The 23,675-nt window shown below is 44.3% G+C and overlaps 1 protein-coding gene across 5 annotated transcripts; it reads left to right on the top strand.

Annotated features, from left to right (window-relative positions):
* Positions 1–19,292, top strand: tle3a (TLE family member 3, transcriptional corepressor a). 5 transcript variants are annotated; one of them, XM_046394190.1, is made up of 21 exons: positions 1–516; positions 1,033–1,179; positions 1,740–1,840; positions 2,062–2,125; positions 3,537–3,581; positions 7,711–7,773; positions 7,960–8,034; positions 11,561–11,765; positions 12,191–12,198; positions 13,715–13,837; positions 14,192–14,242; positions 14,339–14,491; positions 14,958–15,090; positions 15,202–15,374; positions 15,736–15,809; positions 15,889–16,138; positions 16,531–16,778; positions 16,901–17,048; positions 17,167–17,317; positions 17,536–17,612; positions 17,898–19,292. In XM_046394190.1, the coding sequence occupies exons 2-21, from the start codon at positions 1,156–1,158 to the stop codon at positions 18,003–18,005; spliced, it is 2,274 nt and encodes a 757-aa protein (XP_046250146.1). In that variant the 5' UTR covers positions 1–516; positions 1,033–1,155; the 3' UTR covers positions 18,006–19,292. The 5 variants fall into 5 exon arrangements, with proteins under 5 accessions (XP_046250146.1, XP_046250144.1, XP_046250145.1 ...); XM_046394188.1 differs by having other exon boundaries at positions 4–516; positions 7,960–8,064; XM_046394189.1 differs by having other exon boundaries at positions 7–516; positions 15,199–15,374.
* Positions 19,293–23,675: the final 4,383 nt, after the last annotated feature.

The raw sequence follows: 23,675 nt of genomic DNA, 5'->3' as shown, positions 1-23,675 counted from the left end.
TCGCTCTCCGATAGGCAGATGTGGCAATATTCCTTCCGAGTAATCCGATTGGACAGATAGGCGCCTTCACGGCAGTTCAGCCCTGCTGCCTGTGTGTGGCAACCGGGGTAAACTGGACAACTGGGGGAAATGCGAGATTGTGGAGAGTACCATGTTACGCTTTTAAAGAATCTTCAGCCTCTTCGAGTCGGAAGACAGATTTTGGAAGCGAATTTATTTTTTCTTTTTTTTTCGGATTAACCAGCCACAGAAGGCGCACATTCCTCGGAGGTTCGCGGCTGAGAATAAAGCAGTTTAATCGAGCCCGACCGCACCAAATTTTCTCCCAACTGCTCCCCCAGTCTGGCTGGGTGCGCTCCGGCGAGAGAGAGAGAGAGAGAGAGGGAGAGAGGGAGAGAGGATGCTTGTCGAGATCTGCGTCCACCACGCTTACATTAGGAGGGATTAAACGCATGAATTATAGCCCACTCTGTTTTTTTCTTCAGGAATAAAAGTCGGACGGAGACGCACGCACGGGTATGTATTTACCAGAGGTCTTTTCTTTTAGTTTTTTTTGGGGGGGGAGGCGGAGGGGGGCGCGTACGCTCAACAGCGTTTTCTGCGGAGTCAAACAGTAGGTGGAAGCCAGCTGCTGTCGGCTGTGGCCTGCCTGTAGACGTCCGAGAGCGGGGTTTTTTTTGCTCATTTGACGAACATCAGTAAAGATCGGAGTCACAAACAAATGATGCGAGCGTTGCAATTTTACACCGGAAAGTAACCTCGTTGTGTAGTCCGCGGTGTGTTTGCGCCAGTTTAAATCGCAAATTGACATTTTTTTTGTTTGTATATCGCGTCTAATCGCTGACCACTAACCGAATAAGGTCATCAAGAAGACAGAAGCGCACGACCAGAGCTGCTTTCTGACATTCACTCCAACTGCCTGCAGTTCATTTTAACTACTTTGCTGTTCTGACTACTTATTAGGAAACGTGCGCTCTATTGTGTTGTTTTTTTCTTCTTCTATAGATTAAACCGCGTCATTTTTCAACACAGGGTTTTCACGACCTCCCCTACCCCCACCCCTCTTTGCTGAGACTGGTGTGGCTGTGAGCACAATTCAACCATTTTGCCAAAGGACCTGTACACTGGAGAGATAAACAAAGGATACATTTCAAGATGTATCCACAAGGCCGACATCCGGTAAGAAGCGCTTCCTCTGTACTTACTACAGCTTTCATATTTATCTGACAACACTGAAGTTGACATGGCTCCTGACTGTGCTGATTCCCTCTGAAATCTCCCCTGCAAAGCAAATTTTTTTTCCCCGCACTTAATGCAGCTCATCAAATTTCTATATGGTTATATTACAGTGCATTTAAGCTACACCAGAATATGCACTTAGTGTTAAATGGATGCAGATGGTTTGCATGCCTGGAGTTATTTACTCATCCATACACTAACATATGACTGTTGAGCATGAGGACAGGTGGTGGTTTTAATTCATTTAAAAAAAAAAAAAAATTAGATTTCATTTTTCAGTGCGAAAGCCTCTTCATGTGATTAGCTTCTGGAGGTGTGAAGCAGACCCACGTCTTTGCTGTGACAATGTCTTACTTACAGCAGAGGAGATATTATCTTGAAAGTGGCCTAATGTGAGAGCTGTTCAGCTCTCTTCAGCAGCATGAAGCACAATGCTGGAAATGATGAATTAAACCTACTGCTGTCACTGAACCAATGTGATTTTTGCAACCTTCTTTCAGGCTCCACATCAGCCCGGCCAGCCTGGGTTCAAATTCACTGTAGCAGAGTCTTGTGACAGGATTAAAGATGAGTTTCAGTTCCTGCAAGCCCAATATCACAGGTAATGATTACAAAGTGTATCTCCAAAGTATGGCAGGGTCAGCATTTACTTTCTTTTGAGTAGTAAAGGTTGAGGCTGAGATTTGGTTGTTGGCTTCTGCAGGAATGGAAAAACAAAAACAAACAAAAAAAAAAACAACCACTCCTGTCAGCTGGTTAAGTGTGAGTGAGTTATTGAAGCGATGGAGACGCCTGAAATTGACACCTTGTCTTCTATTTTAGTCTTAAGGTGGAGTATGACAAACTGGCCAATGAGAAGACGGAGATGCAGCGCCACTATGTCATGGTAAGATTACGTTACAATAGGGAGCAATTATGGTTCCAAATTGCAAGGATGGTTGAAGATCTAGTCGGGGTGGAGCGAGACAGGCTATTGTGATCACCTGTGTGGTTTTAAGGGCGGGTTGAGTGTCAGGTACAGGCCTGTGAAAGCCCCCAGGGGCTGGTTTGATGTAGCTGGTTGTTACAGAGGAGCTCTTCCTGACAGGCAGGCAGCAGTGGGCTGAGGCTCCATTATGCACAGCGCGCCCCTGATCTCCAAGGGGCGACTGCAGCTTTGCCCTCTGTGTGTGCTGATCTGATTATTCTCCTAGGAGACTCTACGCTCAGACATATGCATGGCCATAAATTAGGTGTGAGCCGGTGGTGGAGGGCCAGAGCAGCGTGTGGGAAAAAGGCACCACGGCAAACAAAATGGTGGACGTGGAACATGCTGCAGTTTATTTTGTACTAGGTCAACCTTAGCATCTGGGCAAACCAAAATAATTAGCTTTTATTTTAGCGGCTTCTTAGAAAAACATAGGTGTGCTTATGACGCTGGAATTTAGTTCAGACATGATGCAATCAGAGGGCTCCTCTGTGGCAGTGTACTCTGTTGTCCCAGGTAAACACACCAGGGATGACTTAAACCAATACATGCAGGCTTAAGTTAAACATTCTTTTCACAGGAAAACAACATGTCAGGCTGACAGGGAGGAGGTTAGGTAAACATGTAGGGAAGTATCCCACAGCCAGCACTGGGTGTCAGGTTACGCCACGGCTGTGGTGCTCTGATCTCAGACAGAATGGCTCTCTTGTTTGAGAGTAATTTTCGAAGAAGCTAATGGACTGAATAATGCATTGGCCTCATCAAATAGACGCTGACTGGAAAGCCATTTCTGCCCTGGCTGCCACTTGTGGGCTCTACGGATTACATTTCAACCAGACAGACTGACCTGGCTTGAAATATCAAGAGTGTTGAGCAATTGCGTTACGCTAAGTAAATAGACATCCAGGAGATCTGAGGGCTTAAGATGGTGATCAATAAATCCAACCTTTTTTTCCCCCTCTGTGCTCACACTATAAACAGCAAAATATAGATTTATTGGATATTTCCTGTTAGCTGCTCAAAGAACTCATTTTTTCTCTGATTTTAGTTTATCACATTTGCTCCACAAGAAGCTGGATTTTATTTAGATTTCAGTTATATTGTTAAAAGCTACTTGATAATGTAATTAGTTTAGTCATTAAAATATTGATTTGTGGGTTTAGTGACATTCAAATCGTGATCATGAGTGTAGAAATGAAAACAAAAATTACATCTGTGTAGACCTTTTCACGTCACTGTGTAAATATAGTAAATGTTAGCACAACTTGATCGCAAATGTAACTTTTTTTTGTCTTCACTGATCACAATTAAATCTTTGCTTTCATTTCAGTATTATGAGATGTCCTACGGGCTGAACATAGAGATGCACAAACAGGTAGGTACCATGATGTTTCTCATATTTTTCAGCTCACTGGTTTTCCACAGCGTCAGGGGATGTGAGGTCCAGGAGGAGCCACTCATAGGCTGTGAACCAAACAGAGCTCCAGTAATAGACTGTAAACAGACGGATCTGCTGCACACAAACAAGGCAATACAATTGCAAACTCGTACCAGCGCAATTGATGTTAACCTTTTTTTGAGTTGTGTAAAGCCTGGATTTGTCTCAGCCTTTTGATAAGATTAAAGGTAGACTTCGGCAGGCTTGGCCTTTGACTTAGTGATTAAAGTGAGAGGACTGATGGTCTAGTATTTTTTTTATAGACGAATGTAATTACAAGAGGGGGGTAAAAGTCCTTTAGTCACTTATTGTGCCCTTATCTGTATCCCAAGATCCTATCTTACATTGCTGCACAGATCAATCACACTGATGCTCGAGGAGATAAAGATTGTATGAATGAGTAACCCTGACATTCCCATGCATGCTGCCCTGAAGCCTGTGAGGCCGTCCCCTCTCCTGCGACAGCCTAGCCTGGTTAATGACAGCATTGGAGGCATGGCGGATTGGTGCGGTAGGGTGATCCATCAGTGTCTGGACTGTGTGTCACACTGCCACATGTCTGTCAGGGCTCGAGCTGCTCTGATGGCTTCTGTCAGGCACTTATCGCCAACCAGAGGAAAGACTGGGGGAGGGGGGGACGCCAGAGACACGTTCGTTGGAGAATAGAGCTGGGGGAGGGACAACAGCCCTGTCCTGTGTAAACAGGTTAATCGACTGATCCATTTTAGCGCCTGACTTTTATCAGGAACCTCAACAGAGCTGATGGAAGCGCTTGAATAATTCATCAGTGGGGCCCTAACCTGCTGAACGGCGTGTTTGTGAGCAAACAGTGTGGGCCCCATCCATGCAGCTCCCTGAGCTTATAGCTCAGCCAGGGGAGGAGGAGGAGGAGGAAGAGGAGAAGATGGGGTGTGGTTAACAGGAAGGGTTGGGATGGATTATTGGATGCACATAGGCATATTATTTTCCTGCCAGGAGATTCATTCCATAGTGAGGAAATCCATTTCTCTAACTGTGCCTTTTTCATTACTGTGCAGGAACATAATTCAGATTTCAAAATACACACACCAGCACTGCTCAGATGGACTGATGTGGCAGCGTTATCTGATCCCTCTCTATCAGCTCTGACAGTATGTAGATACAAAGGCTAATTTCTGCCGCGTGATGTCAGTGAGTAATTACCATCATCTCGTCTGCCGCTTGTTTCCAAGAGCTGCATGGGGTTTGGGCCTTGGGTGTTAGTGAGGCTCAATCAGATTTGGCTGTTACCTGCAGTCATAATACAGACATGAGACCCGTGGCTGCGGGAGTCATTTGCTAAGTAGCAAACTATCTGCCATACCCATTGCCAAAACAAACTTGGTCAGCCAGCAGACTGTCTGCAGTGTTCGTACAAAAGAGGCGTGCAGTGAAATGCGGTTGGAGAAGCTGTGGCTCGCCAAGCCATCAGTGCTCCCATATCCCCAGTCTGTCATGTGGGACTGTGCTGGAGTGTAATAATTACAGTGTGTGAACTCTTGGGTGTCGGGTCCACTTATACAAACAGAAAGTTATTGTATTTTAGTGTATGACACAATAAAGGAAGCGTATGGTTTTATGCTGTCCTGTTTTAGAACAAGTTTATTCTGTTAAGATCACAGTTGGCCTTTACTCAAGAAAATCACCTGACTTTTAATCATAGTAAAATAAAAACTTTTAGTCACATCATTACAGATAGCTTTATTAACAAATGCTCTGAGGCTCTCTGTTTATTGGAGACATCCATGATTTTCTGGCATAGATGAGACATTATTGAAGTTCTCTTTTGATTTTCCTCCTGCCAGAAAAATCAGGAAAGGGTCGACGCTGTCATCTTGGACGAGTTGGAGGCTCTCAAAATCTGACTAGTCAAGTATTGTTTGTAGATGGATCATGTGACAGAGCCACCGGTGGTTTTTCGCTCTGTATTTAATACTCATGAGGGGATCGACTCCATTTTCCCACTGCTGATAGCAACAGGCGAATACCTTTCCTCACACAATTGACAAGCCAGCCTGAGAGTGCTTTTAAAGTGGTGCTACACAGGTCCGAGTACCTGTAATTGTGTAGCAGCAGTGCAAAGCTGGCCTCTCAAGGGCCAAGCTGTCATCTACTTAAAGTGACAACAGCCCCATTTTTATCTGCCAGCAGAACAAAAAAAATCCTCCCAGCACTGCACTGCATCTGTTTTGACAGCGGTGGCGAGCTGAGTTGATGCCTGTTCCATGTATTTGCATGTTGTTTTGTGAGAGTGTCGAGGCTGCCAGTTGTTTAGGGCACAGTAGATCAGCCACCTCCTGACCTCTCCCAGCCAGCTGTCACCATGACACTAAGCTACAGGGGAATGGACTGTGCGCTCAAGGCCTTTTCACAAATCCTGTCAAATGTTCGACTGCTATTGACATGGCTTATCTCAACAAACATGGATTATACAGGCTCTGTAGCTTTTCAACCATTTCTGAGGGCGTTCTTGAGCTCTTGCTCCAGCACTTACTGCATTGTATTAATACTAATGCTCGTGAAACCTTTCATCTAACCCTCTCGCTGCTTTATTGGTTGTAGGTCACATTTATTGCATGTCAGAGGAATTCAGCTCCTTTCTTGTCTGCAGATGGTAATCAAGTCATAATCAGTGTATCATATGGACTTTTGTACTTCCTGTAATACATGCGACCATATATTTGTCTCACATTATTGCCTGTGATCCGAGGCTTTGCTTTGCTTCATCCGATATTTCATCTTCAGCTTGTTGTTTGTGCTGCTGGCTTGCCTGACTAAGTGGCTATCCATGTTGCAGCTTGGGTCAGCAGGTCTCGTTCTGTTGGACATTACTCTCCAATCTCTCTGGCTCTGCTCAGAGGTAATATGTCTGCCTGCCAAAACTGCCTGGCATTTCTGCCATGTGTAATAAATAAGCTGGCGGTCTGCAAAGTACATTGTGTGAGCTGCTCCAAATGAAAAATCGGAGAAAATCCGTGTGATGTGTTTGTGTTCCGCAGTGGCCTTGGGTTGAACTGCAGCTCATAAATTCCATAGATGATGTAGCTTTGGCACTGTTATTTTTCTGCTCCCAGTGCAGAGCTTGAACCTGAGAGTCTCATCTCCCATCCCTGGAAGAAGAAGGAGGCAGCTCAAGCCGGCTGTGCAGTGTTTTTACAGGAGAGAGGGGGATGTATCACACCTCCTCCCACTGCTCTTTTTATCCACCATTCATTTGCTACATTCATGTGATCGACAGGCTGAAAATTCAATTTAATGACCTGCCTCCAAGCACGTAATATGATTTTAAAGCCTGTTACGGTCAAGCAGAGGTGCCATTTGCATAATGATCCCAGCAAGATAGGGCTGCAGCCGTTGCCATGGCAGTTAGTAGACAAGCAGAAGAATGGAGGCAGGGCTCTGTGGATGGATGGGAGGGTTGGGAGGGCGGTGGGCTGGGCAGCTGATTGCAGTGAGAAATGTCCCAGGCTTCAGTCCTGGAAAGGCAGAGCTCTAGCACACTGCACTCTTAGTGTTTACAGGCTGGCAGTTGCCTCCTAATGGTATTGATCATCGATTTGAGGTGTGTTACCCTCGAAGGTCATTATGGTTTGTAAACTTTGCTCAAACTACAGTTATACCCCTTAATGTTAATTGCCTACACAGTCACATGTAAGTAAACAGTGCAGTTTGGTTAGTGGGCCTCTCGTCCTGGGGTGTGGTTGTGTGGTTTAACTCTGAGGTTAACTGCAGGACACCGCAGTTGAAGATGAGGGGAAGGAGGGCAGAGTGAGAGAGGATCCTCTCAGCACAGCAGCACTCTGCCTGCTCATATCCGTTTAGCATGGAGTGCACTCTCAGCACAGCTGTGCTCCATCCCCCCGGGCTCTCCTAATGTTTTAAATATTTCAAATGTCAATATCACGCTGTTTAGAGGATGTTGAGTCAAGCAGTTCTGATTGCCGCAGTAATTGACTTAATCGTTGTAAACATTAAAGGCGGGGTTATATGGAGTCACTGTCTGTTTCATACTTTACCATCTCATTTTGCGCCTCTTTTGTTTTTCCAGACGGAGATCGCCAAACGGCTCAACGCAATTTTAGCTCAAATTATGCCTTTCCTGTCACAAGAGGTGAGTTTTGAATGTGGCTCTGAAAGACTGTCACAGTTTAGTACTAAAATGAAATCACTTATTGTAGGTTGTAAAGTATGTGGCATTTACCCTCACTTTTAAAATTGCAGCTGCTCTTTAAAAATTAAGTATGAAATTCACAGATGCCTCAATCTTTTTTTTTTCTTCTTAAATGTCTTCCCACAGCACCAACAGCAGGTTGCTCAGGCAGTTGAGCGGGCTAAGCAGGTGACTATGACTGAGCTGAATGCTATCATCGGGGTACGTGGACTTCCCAATCTGCCTCTCACCGTGTGTATACCCCCTTTTTATTCCTTCATTTGACCTTACTTAGAGATAAACCTGCACATAAAACAATCACAACAAGTAGTACTTTTCCATGTTCATGTCTTCTTTATGCAAGTAGTCTGTTAAGTAAATAGAGTGTGTTACACCAGCGACTGAAGTTATAGTGCAGATTTGTCTTTCCTTGAATCAAATGTGTTAATATATGTTTTTCCAATTTAGCTCTACATTCTTCACCAGTATATTCAACCTATATACATAACAAGTGCAGCTCTCAAGAGTTGATCTGTTGCTCCTGCTTTGGTCTCTGTGGCATCAACACAGCCTTGTTGTGTGTTTATAAATGCGAGCCTGAGAGCTCTTGAGATGCTCTTCGCAGCCTGTATTGCTTTAATTGGCTAAGGTTTTAACGAGGAGCCTCATCCCTCACTGCTGACCTGGATAGCTGTGGGAATTAGAAGGCAGAGGGCGTGCAGAACTCAGCCAGCGCTGCAAGCTAGCTGAGACAGTACAGACAGCAGTCAGCCATCACTGCTCTGTAACGCAGTTCTCTTTGCTCACTGCAGCATTGAGCATTAACGTACGGCGTTCATCACCGTTTCAGAACGCCATCTGCTCCTCATTGATCAGCTGGGCTCACCCGGCCCTCCTAAAGCAGAAGTGATGGTTGTCACCCTCGATACAAAGCTCAGGCTATCAGTGATCTTATTACTACCGCTGAATCAGGCAGAGTCTTTAGCATGCATAACAGGCTGGCCCAAAAGGCTGACTTGATAACTGGAGGCACATATTGGAATTCAATTAATGCCTCCTTGGTGACCTTTTGTTCCAGGATAATTGATCTCTAGAATTTGTCTCAAGTAGGTGTCTTGCTAGGTGATGGAGAGCAGTTTGTTTTTTGTCTGATGGAGTGGAGCAGATGCGTTGTTACGCTTTAATCACAAGCAGAGGTTGTCCCCAAGAAAGGCAGATTTGATTGTGGCACCTTCCTGTGTATGTGATAGTCACGCTCTAACAGTGCAATAGTGGAATATTGCTGCACTTTTGAATTTGTAGCTATGGCCCTTTCACTGTAGTTCTCTGTTGGTCTTTGACTATAATTTCAAATTAGCAACATTAAAAACCTACATCTTATAAAATATTGGACAAGCCTATTCATGATTTTGGCGCCTGGTCCTACTTGGCACCCGGTCTGTTTTATGAAACTCCAAGGCCTCCACCCAAGACACTCCAGGTTGCTCATGTCAGAGGAGGTGGAAATGTAGCTACTGTATGTTTTACGAACACCTCTCCGTTAGTTATTCATTGAGGAGAAGCTCTGTAGGCATGCCAAAATCCTCATGAATATTGTAAAGCAAGGTGGGGTGAAAGAGCGTGCCAGGCAGACAGGCAGCATCCAGGAGCCAGCTGCATGCCTTATTGATGGGGCTGAGGGCCATTAATAGGATGCAACTAGGGCAGCTGCTAGCGCCGAGATGCACCTGACAGGTGGTGCCTCCTGTTTGATTAGAGAACACACGAAAACGAAGGCGGCCAAGGAGTAGTTCAGATAAGCCCACCTTCCTCCCAGCGATAAACCCCACTCAACGGCTTTGTGTTGAAAGGATGTTAAACTAAAAGAGAGTTCTTTTGTCTGTAACACCATCGCTTGCGGTATATAATAATAGAGAGAGAGAACATCTACAGTTCTTACTGTTTTCTGTCCTTCTTTTAAGCAGCAGCAAGCTGCCTACCCTGCTCCCTTGGTCAGTGGCATCCGCAAATATCTGTATGTGCCTTCAGTGCACTTGGTGTGTGCATATATCTGCACTTGAAGAGCTTATGTATGTTGTATGGCACTTTTTCTCTCCCAGTGCTATGCGTTTCATGATAGTTAGTATAGGTAGTACACTAGAGACCACTATAATACATTTGCTCAATTTTGTCTGTATTTTTTTTCTGTAGCTACGCTCAGTCTGAGAAAAAAAGGGACAAAGAGTAGGTCTTTATCTTGGAATATTAAATTAGAGGAAATAGGCCAGGCTCCTTTCTTTATTTATTATTGTCTTCATTTATGGCCCTCTAATGAGGGCTCTTGCTGATCAACCATGCATATTACCCATCAGTGCCTCATTAAACACAATGAGCAAGGATGGCTCTCCCCTGCCAATGAACTGGCTCCTTAATTTCCCTCATGGACACAATATTATAACACACACACCACACACTGTCTCTCTCTCGTTCCCTTTGTGTCCTGAGTACATTTTGTAATTGGATCGACATCTGCACTGTGGAGCAAAGGACGAGGTTGCAAGTTAAAAACCTCACTGTTTTCCAATTTGGTCCTCTCGGCCCTCTAGGCAATGATAAGGGAATGAGCAATTAGAAAGACCCTCCAGATATGATTTTTAAAGACACATTTTAGTAGGATGTGCCCTCTGTGAGATTTGTGATTGAATCAGGCAGGTCTACCACATTGTTCTTTGTGTCGTATCACCTCCCCAGTCATTGCAAAGTGTCAAATATTACTGAAATGGCCATAAATGGTCACTGATTGAAGTCTGTCTTGTAAAAGAGAGGAGACTCACGCTGTAACAGCAGCTGAATTATTCAGCTGGCTCGTAGACGGGTAATAAATTGCTGATGTTTTTATTGGTGTCTCAGCTAAGTATTATTTAACCTTGCTTTAAACTGCTTACTTCCATGCTGAGTGCCTTTTAACTCTCATCCCATTTCCCTGTGCCTTTCAAATATTGATGGTGAATATTGGAGGGTTGACTGAGTGCCAGCATGGGACCCCTGTTCCTGGCTCCCAGAGCAGCCTTCCAGACATACACACAAACATGCACTCAAAGACTCTGAGCGCGAGGGAAGCAGTGCCAACTCCTGGCACTTAGTGTTCCCTCGGTCTCTTAAAGTTTGGGTGTGCAAATGATTCATGTACTGTTAATCCAGGAACATGAATATGAGAGGAGTAAATAGACGCCAGTGTTTTCGAAGTGTTTAGAAAGCAGGTAGTTGTTTTGCCCACGGGCTGACAGATTCCTACACAGCTTCATGTTCCTTCAGAGGAGTGCTCAACTCACGGACATCATAGGTGTGTCGTGATGCTGCAGTATAAAATGCACTAGTTTACCTGATATGATTTGTTTCTGTTCAAGTGCCAAATTTTGTTTGCCCGTTGATGTAGAATGAAAAATATGTCTCTTCTATTTTCTACTTATCATGTGCTTCTAAAGGCTGTGTGATTGTACGCTTCATGCGTTCGACGTGTTGAGCAGTTGATCGTTAGTCATAACGTGTACTCTCCTCAGCACAGATCTAAGGCTTATGCCACCCTGGTCTGGTATGGAAATAGCACTGAGGGCGATTGCTGTCTGATGCTGACAGTAATAGATGTGTGAATGCGCTAATATCTCTCAGGGTTTAACTGATCAGCCTCATGTTTAGTGTGTGGTTTCTCCTTGCCTTTTCCCTCCGACCCACTTGGTGTCTGTCTGTCTATCTCCCTGTGTGCTTACAGCAGCAGCAGCTCCAGGCACAGCACCTCTCCCATGCTGCTCACGGGCCCCCAGTCCAGCTGCCACCTCACCCCTCAGGCCTGCAGCCGCCTGGCATCCCCCCCGTGACAGGCTCCGGATCGGGCCTGCTTGCACTAGGCGCCCTGGGCAGCCAAGCCCACCTCCCAGTGAAGGATGAGAAGAACCATCACGATCTCGAACACAGAGGTGACAAGACAAGCTGAGGCATATTACTGTGCAATTAGGCATTAGCTGCTTATCCAGTTTATGTGGAGGAACTGAAATGTATATTCATTTTAACATTATTGGATAGATGTTAAACAGAGAAAAACCAATTTAGTACGGAGTGCTTCTCACTCTCTAGAGCAGAATTGTAGGGCCCTTAGGTGAGGAGCACATCCTGTCTGGTCACATTCTGTCTGGGTAATGAGCTGGTACATTCCCAGCCCATGACTGCGTAAGCTATTCAACAGCTCCAACACATGGTGATAAGAGGGGCCTTGTGCCCTGCAGTTGATTCTCACACGTTCAGCCAGAAGCATCTGTTATGATATGCTAACTGACTTGTTTTTCTCTTTGCTCCACTTGGTTTCATCATCACCTTGGCCGCCATTATGATGTCTGCGATACAGAGAACACGGTGAGTGTCCAAACCCACAACTGTTTTTCTTCTTTGTTGTTGTTGCAGGGCTTGTTGGTTTCATAATTTATCATATTTTCATCTCAGCTGCAAATGTCAAGTAAAAATTCCTGCCAACAGCAAGCTACCGCTGATTTTATGTACTGTTGTAATCTGCTTTCAATAAAATGATTAATTGGAAATGAGGTTTGGAATATAAGTCCTGTGCTTTTAATCCAGAAGGGAAATGACTGGTATCATGCTGGAGAGATTAGAAGCCTTGTAATTTCATCACAATTAAAAAGACTTGGACTTCCCCTTCTTAAGAGATTTATTTGATCCCTTCTACTGTCTCCCTTGTTTACCAGCTCACTCTTTCTCCTCCTTGGCATGTGATGAATATTTATGAAGACAAATGGAGAATTGTTTTGTTTTCTTTTTCTCCACCCCTTCTGGCTGGACCTGCTAAAGCGCTTTTATTTGAATGGCTACGATCTGTGATGGCTTGTGATGGGCCTGGGAGATTGTGTTTCTGCAGACTGGGCCAGTTGAATGGGTGCAGTCATGTCTGAAGAAATGGAACTCCTGGGGCGATTAGCAGTCCTGTTTTGTTTCTGTGCTCTTGTCCCAGGTCATCTGATAGCAGAGTGGTGACTTTGGTTAATGAGTCACGCTAAGCATCTCTTTAAAGGTCAGCCATTATGCAGACAGTGGCCCTTTGCCCAGACTGCTAGTCCATCGACCATTGTTCACTTCTCTGAGCTACCACCGACTTAGTCCATGTTGTTGCTTTGGTCCTCATAGGAAGGGACAGAGGGAATCAGGAGAACTTGGCAGTTTACAGGCAAATGGCAAACTCATGTGAAAGCCGCTGGACACCGGCCTAGTTCCTCCCATTCTGTTGGTGTTTGGAGTGAGCTGTCCCAGCTTGTGTGGGCAGGCAGGCCCCATGAAGAAGCACCAGTCAGTCCCACGCTGCCGTGCCCACTGGCAGGATATAGATTCCCTTTCTTTATCAGAGCTCAAAGCCTGAGCTGACATGGTGCCCAAGCGTGCTGCAGCAATCAATGCCCACAACATACAGTCTTTCTCTTTCTCTTTCTCTTTCTCTCCACATCTCACACCCCCCCTCGCTTAGCCTGACTGCCTCCAGAGAAAAGGCCCTCTGTTCAGCCACAACACACTGCTCATGTCCCTGTGAGGCTGTTTGTTGTCCAGTTATGAGGAGGAGGGAGCCCAGCTCAGAAAACAAGCCCTCCTCCGTTCAGTTCAGATAACGACCCATTCTGTTGTTGGGCCAGGGACAGGATTATGTGTGAGATTGGGCTTGGCTGGTGTCAGGGTACTGCTTGGAGCTGACCTACAGCTGCATTTTGAGAGTCTGCAGCATCCACAGCTGTGTGAATGAGGTGTTTTTAGTGTTTGGATTGGCACGGTGTGTTCGCCGTGAATTTATAACTGATGAATTACTCACTGCTCTGTTTTACGACAGCAGATCAAATGGTAATAAATTCTGTTTGGTTTTTCCTCTTTGCAGAATAACTCCATATCCCCATCAGAAAGCTTACGCACATCCAGTGAGAAGCACCGCAGTTCTTCTGACTACAGTTTGGACTCTAAGAAACGCAAAGTGGAGGAGAAGGACAGCATGAGCAGATATGTAAGTCATTATAGGAATTGTTGACTTATTCACTTACTTAATTGCTGAAAGCAAGACAAGGACCAGAATCAAGAATTGCTTTGCTTAGCTTAGCATACAAATGGGAAACATTTAGCCTCTCTCTGTTTCGTGGCTAAACAAAAAAAAAAAACAAACAAACAAAAAAACAAGCTGTGACTTCCTGGGGTCTTCACTGACTTGCAAAACTCCATGAAGTTGGTGCTCCTTGCGCCAGGGTCATGCGACTCTGCAAGAAGGTGAATAAGTGTATTCCACCAAATATTAAATTATTCCTTCATTGAAAAAAAACAACAACATTTGTTAAGGTGGCTAATTTGCCATTTATCTTTACAGGACAGTGATGGAGAGAAAAGTGATGACCTGGTGGTAGATGTATCTAATGAGGTGAGCGGTGCAACATGTAATAGTAAATAGTATAATGACTTGTGCTGAGATAAAGCAATTACGCAAATGTCAAAATCTGTTGCTGTGTTTCTACAGGACCCTGCAACTCCACGGGCAAGCCCGGCCCACTCACCACCTGAGAATGGCATTGATAAGCCCCGCCCTCCAAAGAAAGACACACCCAACAGCCCTGCATCGGTGGCATCCTCTGGAAGCACTCCATCCTCCAAAGCCAAGGAGCTCAGTCATGTAAGACACCAAGAGTTGTGAACAAACTAGGACAGAAAGGGTTTAAATGAGAATTGCAGAGAGAGCAAAGGGATATGTGCATATAAATCTAGGACGTTCTCTGTAGTGGATTAGGAATGGCTGTCGGTGCTTTAAGTGCATGACTAAATGTCAGGGATAATATTGTCCTGCATCAGGATCAGTCAGGTCTTCTCTCTTAATAGCTCAATGTATTTAACTATTCCAGAATTTTTTTCCCCCTCTGCCTCACTAAAAGATTAAAGCCATAGCAGTAAGGGGATAAAAACGGCCCCATCTCCATTGTGACCATAATAGGTTTTAGAATAAATAGCAGTTTATGGCTCTGCAGGACTATGAGGGTTGTCAGAATTAGATTGGATTAAGTTCAGTTTGCTCTCAAATTGTCAGTCTGCACAGTGCCTGGTTTCTGGGATTGTGAATGTGCTTGCTCTCTCGTTCCCTACAGAATGACAAATCCTCCACTCCTGGCCTCAAGTCCAACACCCCCACCCCCCGCAACGATGCCCCTACCCCTGGCACCAGCTCCACTCCCGGGCTCAGACCCATCCTGGGCAAACCACCAGGCATGGAGGCTCTTGGTTGGTACCACTCTCTTTGCCCTCTAGCAACTGAGATAATTTCTTCCATCCTCTCTCAATGTACTGTTATGTCACATACCAATATCCTTTTTCTGTTATTGTTTGCAGCAGCCCCAGCTTTGCGTACCCCTCTGTCCATCGCAGGCTCCTACCCTACCCCCTTTGCAATGATGGGCCATCATGAGATGAACGGAGGCCTGACTAGTCCTGGTGTGTATGCTGGTCTGCACATCTCCCCTCAGATGAGCGCTGCAGCGGCTGCAGCCTATGGACGCTCCCCCATGGTAACACATTTTCCTGCCCTTTTTATGCAGCAGGGTTTAGGATCGCCTAAAAGCACTGCACATACTTAAAAGAACAGTTTGACATTTTACAAAATATATTCATTCACGGTCTTGCTGAGAATTAGATGAAAAGTCAGATACCCCTCTTGTATCGTCTGTTAAAGGTTCCTTGTGGAATTTAAGATGTATAATAGAACTATGGAGCTGTTTTTCTATGAGTGAGACCCTGGAAGAAAGCAAATAAGTGCATTTCCCAAAATGTCAAACCATTCCTTTTATAATAACACCATTTGGATTTGACTGCGATCACTGGTCAGTGACAGACCCGTTATTCAAAGGTTTCCGTCTTGTCATTTGTCAGGGGTTTGATCCTCACACCCACATGAGGGCTCCAGGCCTTCCAGCCAGCCTCACATCCATTTCTGGTGGCAAGCCGTAAGTGTCTCGCCAAAGCATTATCCGCATTTTCAAAAAACAACAGTGATATCAAACACACATCTGTCTTTCCCATCAGGGCTTACTCCTTCCACGTCAGTGCGGACGGTCAGATGCAGCCTGTGCCCTTTCCGCCCGATGCCCTGATCGGCCCCGGTATTCCACGCCACGCCCGTCAGATCAACACTCTGAGCCACGGCGAGGTGGTGTGCGCTGTTACCATTAGCAACCCCACACGTCATGTCTACACTGGTGGCAAAGGCTGTGTCAAAATCTGGGACATCAGCCAACCTGGCAGCAAGAGCCCTGTGTCCCAACTGGACTGTCTGGTGAGGATCGCTGCTGATTCACATTTCACAAACTCGTTCCATTAACGATTGGATTATTTGTTGTCAAATGCAAAGATAAACTAATGCAGCTGATGCTTTTACTCTGTTTGTGTAAAATAGAAGTAAGTACTAATGGCAAACACCAGCGTAGAAAATAATAAACCTGACATGGCTTTTTCAGGAAAGTTAGAGTTTCCTTGAAATGTGAACGTCACTGAATAAATGTGTAAATACAACAAGCTTAAAAAACATGTCCACTAGTTTTGAGAATGCCCTTATCATTTTTTTGTTAATGAGAGAAGGATCCTCTTTCCCATCGGCTTGTTCCTAAATCTTTTTTTGGCTCCACTGCCCTGAACGTGTATTGATTTGCTTTGTTCCCTGTGCCACAGAACAGGGATAACTACATCCGCTCCTGTAAGCTGCTGCCTGATGGCCGCACATTGATTGTTGGAGGTGAGGCCAGCACATTGACCATCTGGGATCTGGCTTCTCAGACACCCCGCATCAAGGCTGAGCTCACCTCCTCAGCTCCAGCATGCTACGCCTTGGCCATCAGCCCCGATGCCAAAGTCTGCTTCTCCTGCTGCAGTGATGGAAACATTGCCGTTTGGGACCTGCACAACCAGACTCTTGTTAGGTTGGAAAAAAGCACTTATTTACGCTCTGTGGGCTTTAGCCCCACAACAGGACTGCTGTTGTGTGAGTAATTTTCAAAGAGATGTCAATAAATGTTTGTATGCCTTCTGACTTTGATTATAGGCAGTTCCAGGGCCACACGGACGGTGCTAGCTGTATTGACATATCCCACGATGGCACTAAGCTTTGGACAGGCGGTCTTGACAACACTGTCCGCTCCTGGGATCTGAGGGAGGGCCGACAGCTGCAGCAGCATGATTTCACTTCACAGGTACAGTCCAGCAAGCACACAGAAAAGATAGATAACACACCTTCCCAGACTTACTGTGGAGGATAGTTTTCTTTTGGCCCAAGAGCTGTCAGTAATTGCTATTCTGTCCCAATTCCAGATCTTCTCCTTGGGCTACTGTCCGACTGGAGAGTGGCTTGCTGTGGGCATGGAGAGCAGCAACGTGGAGGTGCTCCACCACTCCAAACCTGACAAGTATCAGCTGCACCTGCATGAGAGTTGTGTCCTCTCCCTCAAGTTCGCCTACTGTGGTATGAACACATAAAATAAAGGAGAGATGATGCTGACTGTTCAGCCTCAGCCTGTCTTATTTTATTTAGTTCTAAAGCTACAGTGTCCTTTTTACAGTCTTATTTTTTTAGTGCCTGCTGTGTTCAAGGTTACAGACATGATAACTCTTTATTTGAAGGTATTTTGTCACCACTTCTTAGTTTGAGGAGGCCTGAATGCACTGTTGTTTTCTTTGCAGGTAAATGGTTCGTAAGTACTGGGAAGGACAATCTTTTGAATGCTTGGAGGACTCCTTATGGCGCCAGCATATTCCAGGTATGCAGATCAATAAACACTGTCTGCAGCCAGTCCAAAAGTATGCACAGTTGCCTCCGAGAGGAAGGGCACAGCGACTGCTGTCTGACAGGACTCTCCTATCAGTGAAAACTGAACCTGAATTATTGACCTGACAAAGAAGTCTTTTTGAGGGGCATCAGGCCAGAACTTAATGTCATTGCAATCTAATCTTGCCCTGTAGTCAGCTAATCCTCTCCACTTAACTTCAAATGTAGTTGAAAATGTTAACTGCCTCCAGGACTAAAATGTTTTTATCTCCCTCAGTCCAAGGAATCCTCATCTGTCCTGAGCTGTGACATCTCAACAGACGACAAATACATTGTGACGGGCTCTGGTGACAAGAAGGCCACTGTGTATGAAGTGATCTACTAGAACAGACTGCTTTGGATTGGAGCATGCTCTTGCTCAGGAACAGTAAAGACTTCCTCCATCTACCTTTCCTCACACAGACAGCATGGATGTTGCCTGCAGCCCCGGGGTGGATGGGCAGATAGTTTGGCAGTGCCAGACTGAAACGGCCGTTGGCGCTGTTGTAGCCCTGGATGCTGTGACCTTCAGCTCTGCCCTTCCTCACTCATACAAGTAATACTTGTACAGCAAGTGCAGTTCCCCAAGGCACTAAGAAGAAAATAATGTTTTGCTGTTTTTTCTGTTTGTTGGATATTTCTTTTTTTTTTTTTTATTCGTCCTTTTTAATGTGGAGATAAGTTCCATGACACAACTAGAAGTGGCGCTTCGCTCTGGAGCTTCTCCTTGGAGGTCCTGTGAAAAGTGTACATAATGGAGTAATAAAAGGCCTTTTATAGATTTATATTTTGGTGTCCATTTACGCTTGTGATGGTTCTTTCTTGTTCTCTCCGTGATTTTCTGTCCCCTCGGGGGATGGAAATTAGATTAGGACTTTGTAAGAGGATATTCTATTTCAGTTTTCTCCCTCCTCTGCTTTTTTTTTCATGTTCTTGTCCAGAATGACCTTTTCGGAAATCTAATTTGGATTTTTTTTTTTTTCCCTGACAACAGCATTTTTTTTTTTCTTTGCTGTTTGCTGTAATACAGGACACAGACGTGACACAGTCCCATGGATTTTAGCAGTGGAGAATTCTGGAAAGGCCCTTTTCTTCAGACTTAAAGGAGGAGAAAATCACGGATTTCAGTTACTTCTACCCTTTGGCCCCACTCAGCTGAAATTCAGTTTTGAAATGAAGACCTATCGCTGAACACTGGCTGCTTTCAGTGTCATTAAAATGGATAACTATCCACCGGAGGACTGATGGATTTTAAGGAGAAACTGCTGTGACTTGAGTTCAATTTGTTGACTCGGCTATTGTATGAATCTTCATTTCTCCTCTCAGCAAGTTCAGTCATCCTTCAGGAGTTAATTATTGCCTTTCTCATTTGACTCTTGGTGACTGACATACAAGATTTACATGGTTACTCATAAAGGTGGCAGGCCAAGCCATCACCACATTTGACATTTTGGGTATGCTCTGTTTGCATTCTTCAGTATTTCTAAATATTCCGCTACAATCTTCTCATAGACAGGAATGATCTCTGCATAAACACAACTTAGACTGTGTAGCATACACGTTTCATCATCGGTAAGGATTGTACAGTTGGCAGTTGTTGATAAATCAATAAACTGTTTTTATATAAAAAAAACATTCTGACTGAATTTCTATAGTCAAAGTCAAAGTGTACTTTATTGTCAAAAATCTATGTAACAGGGGTTAGCACAGAAAATTGAAATTTCGTTTGACCAGTCTCCAATGTGCAGTTAAAAACTAAACATGTAGGTAAGACAGTGACAATAATTACACACACACGCACACACACCCAAACAAACACTCACAGTGTGCAGTAAAAAGAGTGCTGGTGGATTGCAACTTTTGAACATTTTAAGGAAATAATTTGAAGATTAATGTTTTCTTTTGTGCTGCAGCCAGCAGCGGGACAGTGAGTGTAAACCAGCTGAAGCAGCTGATTTCGTTGACTACACCAGTAACTGAGGGAAATAGCTCAAACCAGAAATGTGTCCTCAAAGTGTTCTTCCCTGTGCACTGCTTGTGTGAGGGCTCTCTCTTGCTCTAGTCTGCATCTACAGTGCATAGAGACATTCTCACAGGCTCTCCCCGACAGTAAATGGAAGTACATTGGTAAATGGCTGTAAATGCATCCAGATAGGAGCTGACAACTGTCTCAGGAGAACTGCAGACATGAGAGGAAGACATTCTGGGTGCTGTTAGAGAGGCTGCTAGGGACCTCTGGCAATGGCTTTAACTCAGAAAATTACTGAGCTTGCATTAATATTTTAGAAACGAACTTTCAAAGTGACCGTGTACTGTAAGCAATTGTGGTTTCTGTCATCTGCCACTTTTTTTAGGCTTGTATCCATGTATGTTGGCATCCCTGAAACCTCACAGCCGTCTCAGAGTGATACAATAAGGCAGAATTTTTAAGCAGTGCCACTTCAGAAGTATGACGCAAACACTGCTCTTGAGTTCTCCTGAGTGGTCTTTTGGTAGCTGAGTACTTTTGGGCAGGATGAGGTGAATGGCCCAGGCCTTCCACTCCAGAGCAAGGCTCTTCTTGGACTCTGTGTGTGAAGCTGTGAGCCCTTCATATGGCTGCCTCTTCAGAGATGTTATTGTTAGATTGTAAAAGCAGGGCCGGATGCTTACAGCATGGAGCCAGCCGCCATGCTCTGCTCTCACGGGCTCATTTGTTAAAGGCTATGGTCTTTCTTTTCCCACATCACTGAAGTGTGTACATCCTGTGCGCATTTGTAGCTTAGGCTTCTTGCTCAAGTAGAATTTTCTTCCTCACTTAATCAAACAGTGGAATATCCGCAGATGAAAGGTTGTACCTCCTCAGTGCCTATTGCTGGACACTGAGCGGGTCATTGTCTCGCCTTCCGCTGATCTACCACTCAATGGAGGGCTTTCAGTTAGTTCTCATGCAAAAGCCCATGCTGCCCTGTTCTGTTTGGAGGGCTTCAGTGCAGAATGGCTGAAGCGCTTCACAGCAGCTCTAAACATAAGAACACAGTCCAGTTCTCTAATTCTCTACTTCTACTTGTTAGAGCCAAAACTCAAAAAGACCCTGTAGAAAATCAAGGGTTTCTACAATGCCAATATGTGGGCTTACACATGGAAACCACTGTGTGAATTTTATTTTATTTTACTTAATTTTTTGGTTGCTTGGCATTGATCACAGTGCACCAGAATCCTTTTGGCTGGCACTCTGTTTTCTGCCCTCCCCCGTCCATCACACACAGAATCTTTTTTTTCTCCTTTTTTTTTTCAACAGCGAGGGACTGGCACCGTGCTGAAATGCAGAATAATAATCCCCTAATCACCTGAGTATTGCCAGTCCTAGGTTTTATCTGCAATGGATGTGAAAGCCCCCAGTGCCTAGTGATTACAGCATTTGATCTGGGTAATAATGTCTTCACTGTTGCCCTGCTTAGGGCCTGAAGGCAGTGCAGCTTTAATCCACAGTGCATTCTAGTGGAATCGCATTACACAAAGACCACCAGGGTTCTCCTCTAGAGGGGAGGGGTGTATGTATGTGTGTGTGTGTGTGTGTGTGTGTGTGTGTATGAGGGAGGGGGGGTAAAGGAAGAGGTTGCCATGGAAACAAGATTCTCTTTCTCTCTGTGCACCTCTCTCTCTCCCTTACACAGACACACATGCACACACTCATATAATACACACACACTCTCTCCTGGGATAGATAAGCACAGGACAGGTTCTATGTTTACTTTCCATGGGCCCTCCAATCCCTGAGCAGGCTGAGCCCTGATAACACAAGGCCTGTACAGCCACCGACCACCGACAGCAGATAAGCACCCCAGCAGAGCAGAGCAGTCATCACCCTCCAACCAGGATGAGCAAACCTGGGAGACCCGGATTCATTTGGATTAGGCTGGATTGCTGCTGCTGCTGCTGCTTCCGCCGCCACCACCGCTGCTTTTGCTCCTGTGTTCAGACTACTGATGTTCACAGGACTTTCTACATGGGAACTTGATGTTGCACTTCATCCTGTGGAGTCTTAGAGCTTAGTGTGAGGACACAGGCACAGTAATGGACTGGATGCTATTTTAGATATTGAGGTCAAGGCACTGTCTGCACCGGGCAGGTTTGTGTCACTGCAGTTGGAGGGCCATGAAGCTAGAAAAATTAAATTCCTCCTGATGTATCGTGACGAGCAGACAACCACACATTATCAGTATGTTGTTTCACCTCCTTCTCGTGTCTGCCCCTTTTTGTAATGGATGTTTCTTACTGAAAGGCTAAACTATTGTCAGAACATTCCTTTATACTTGCTCCAAGTATCCACTAAAATCCAGTAATTCAATACCCACAGTAATTAGATTTGTATGATACTAATTCCCTGAGAAGGAACCAACATGCTCTTTGATGTTGGTAACAAGACAACTACAAGTACTTTTTATTATTTTGTGCATTATGCCAACATGCTAATTATAATTCCACACACATTCTTTCAGGCAGAGCTGGAGGTGTATAAGCAATATGGCTAATTACAGAGGAAATGGTTGTATTCAGATAAAGTGGCAGGAGCTGGGGTTCCCTTTAGCCCCTTTTGCCTGTGTTTACTTATAAGATAGATTTTATTTATATAAATCTGTCTAACAGCTTGATCACATACTCTGAGTTAAAAGGGTGGGATTAATAAGTAATATGGATTTATCTCAGTTTATGTCCGCAATTATTGTTTGTGTTGATTTTTATTTCTTTGAATACCACATCATAAATTAAATACAATGTTACTTGAAATCTAATTTTCTACAATCTGAAATTCTGTGCCATTGTATAAAGTCCTAGTACTGCAAATATATCTGCAACACTCTCCAGTATATTAATATCTGTAAAATACCTTTTTTTTAGATTCTTTAGATTAATTCCATTTTATGGCTATAGTCCTTTATTTGTTCATACAAAATCTTCGATGTTGCAAGTACGGAAACATCTCAGACGTTTACTTATGTAAAAGAAAGTTTAAAATTAGTATCAAAATATGATTAAAGTGCCAAAAGTAGTTGGACTCATTATGCAGAATGAACCGTTTCACAATAATCTTTTATCATTGGACCATAATTGTGGCCTACTTTACTAAATGTACTCTAAGTCACTTGTAAAACATGTAAATACGAACAACTCAGCACTATAAATTGAATCTGTTTACAACTGAAAAAGAATTACATGCAAAAAGATTTATCTCATCCAGCTGCAGTTAATGCACCTGTTAACTTGCTGCTGGTTGGCTGTGAACAGTGTTAGCTTAAAACAAACATCTGTAGCCTAACAACAGAATTTCCATTTAACATTTCAGCCGGTAAGTTATGGCTAGTAGCTGATATTTATCCATAGTACAGTGTAATGTTATTTCCCTGATATATATTTTAAATATATACTGGAGCAAATGTTCTAGCTACTTATTAGCATGTCAAGCTAACCGTTAGCTATCGCAGACGGACGTGGGGCTTTATATTTAGCCCTATTGCGGCTAAACGATCACCCTAAGTAAACATAGTGGTCACAGGTGACCAATATGAGACCAGTAGAGAAGTGGGTGGTGTTGGAGGGATGATTTAATACATCTCTTTGGAGTTTATGAATACTTTTTGACCGCGGTGAAGAGATTGAGATCAACCGTAACATATGTCACTGCTGCCCGAGAGGAAACTAAGCAACAGCCACGTTTGCAGGATTCAGTCGGTGAGTGTTTGGTATCAGCTGTGACAAGAGCTTCAAATGTCATTTTGTACTAATTTGTAAGAACTGAAAGTATCCATACGGGAGTCAGTGTTATCTTCCCATTGTTATGTTTTGTGCTCTCCATGTTCTATATGTGCTCTCCCCAGGTCATATGTTCACCAGCTCTGGGGTTGAGGGGTTAGAGTTTATTTGATCAGATCACAATAGGAGAGTTAATGTGTGTTAACAGGATACTGAAATGGAGAACACAGGACGCTGGAAACATAAATAAATGAACAATCAAATCAAGCTAACTCAGTTAGCT

The sequence above is a fragment of the Scatophagus argus genome, chromosome 7 (genome assembly GCF_020382885.2).
Source record: "Scatophagus argus isolate fScaArg1 chromosome 7, fScaArg1.pri, whole genome shotgun sequence".
NCBI classification, from domain to species: domain Eukaryota; kingdom Metazoa; phylum Chordata; class Actinopteri; family Scatophagidae; genus Scatophagus; species Scatophagus argus.
Note: the sequence above shows the minus strand (reverse complement) of the source record. Positions and strands in the feature narration are given on the sequence as shown.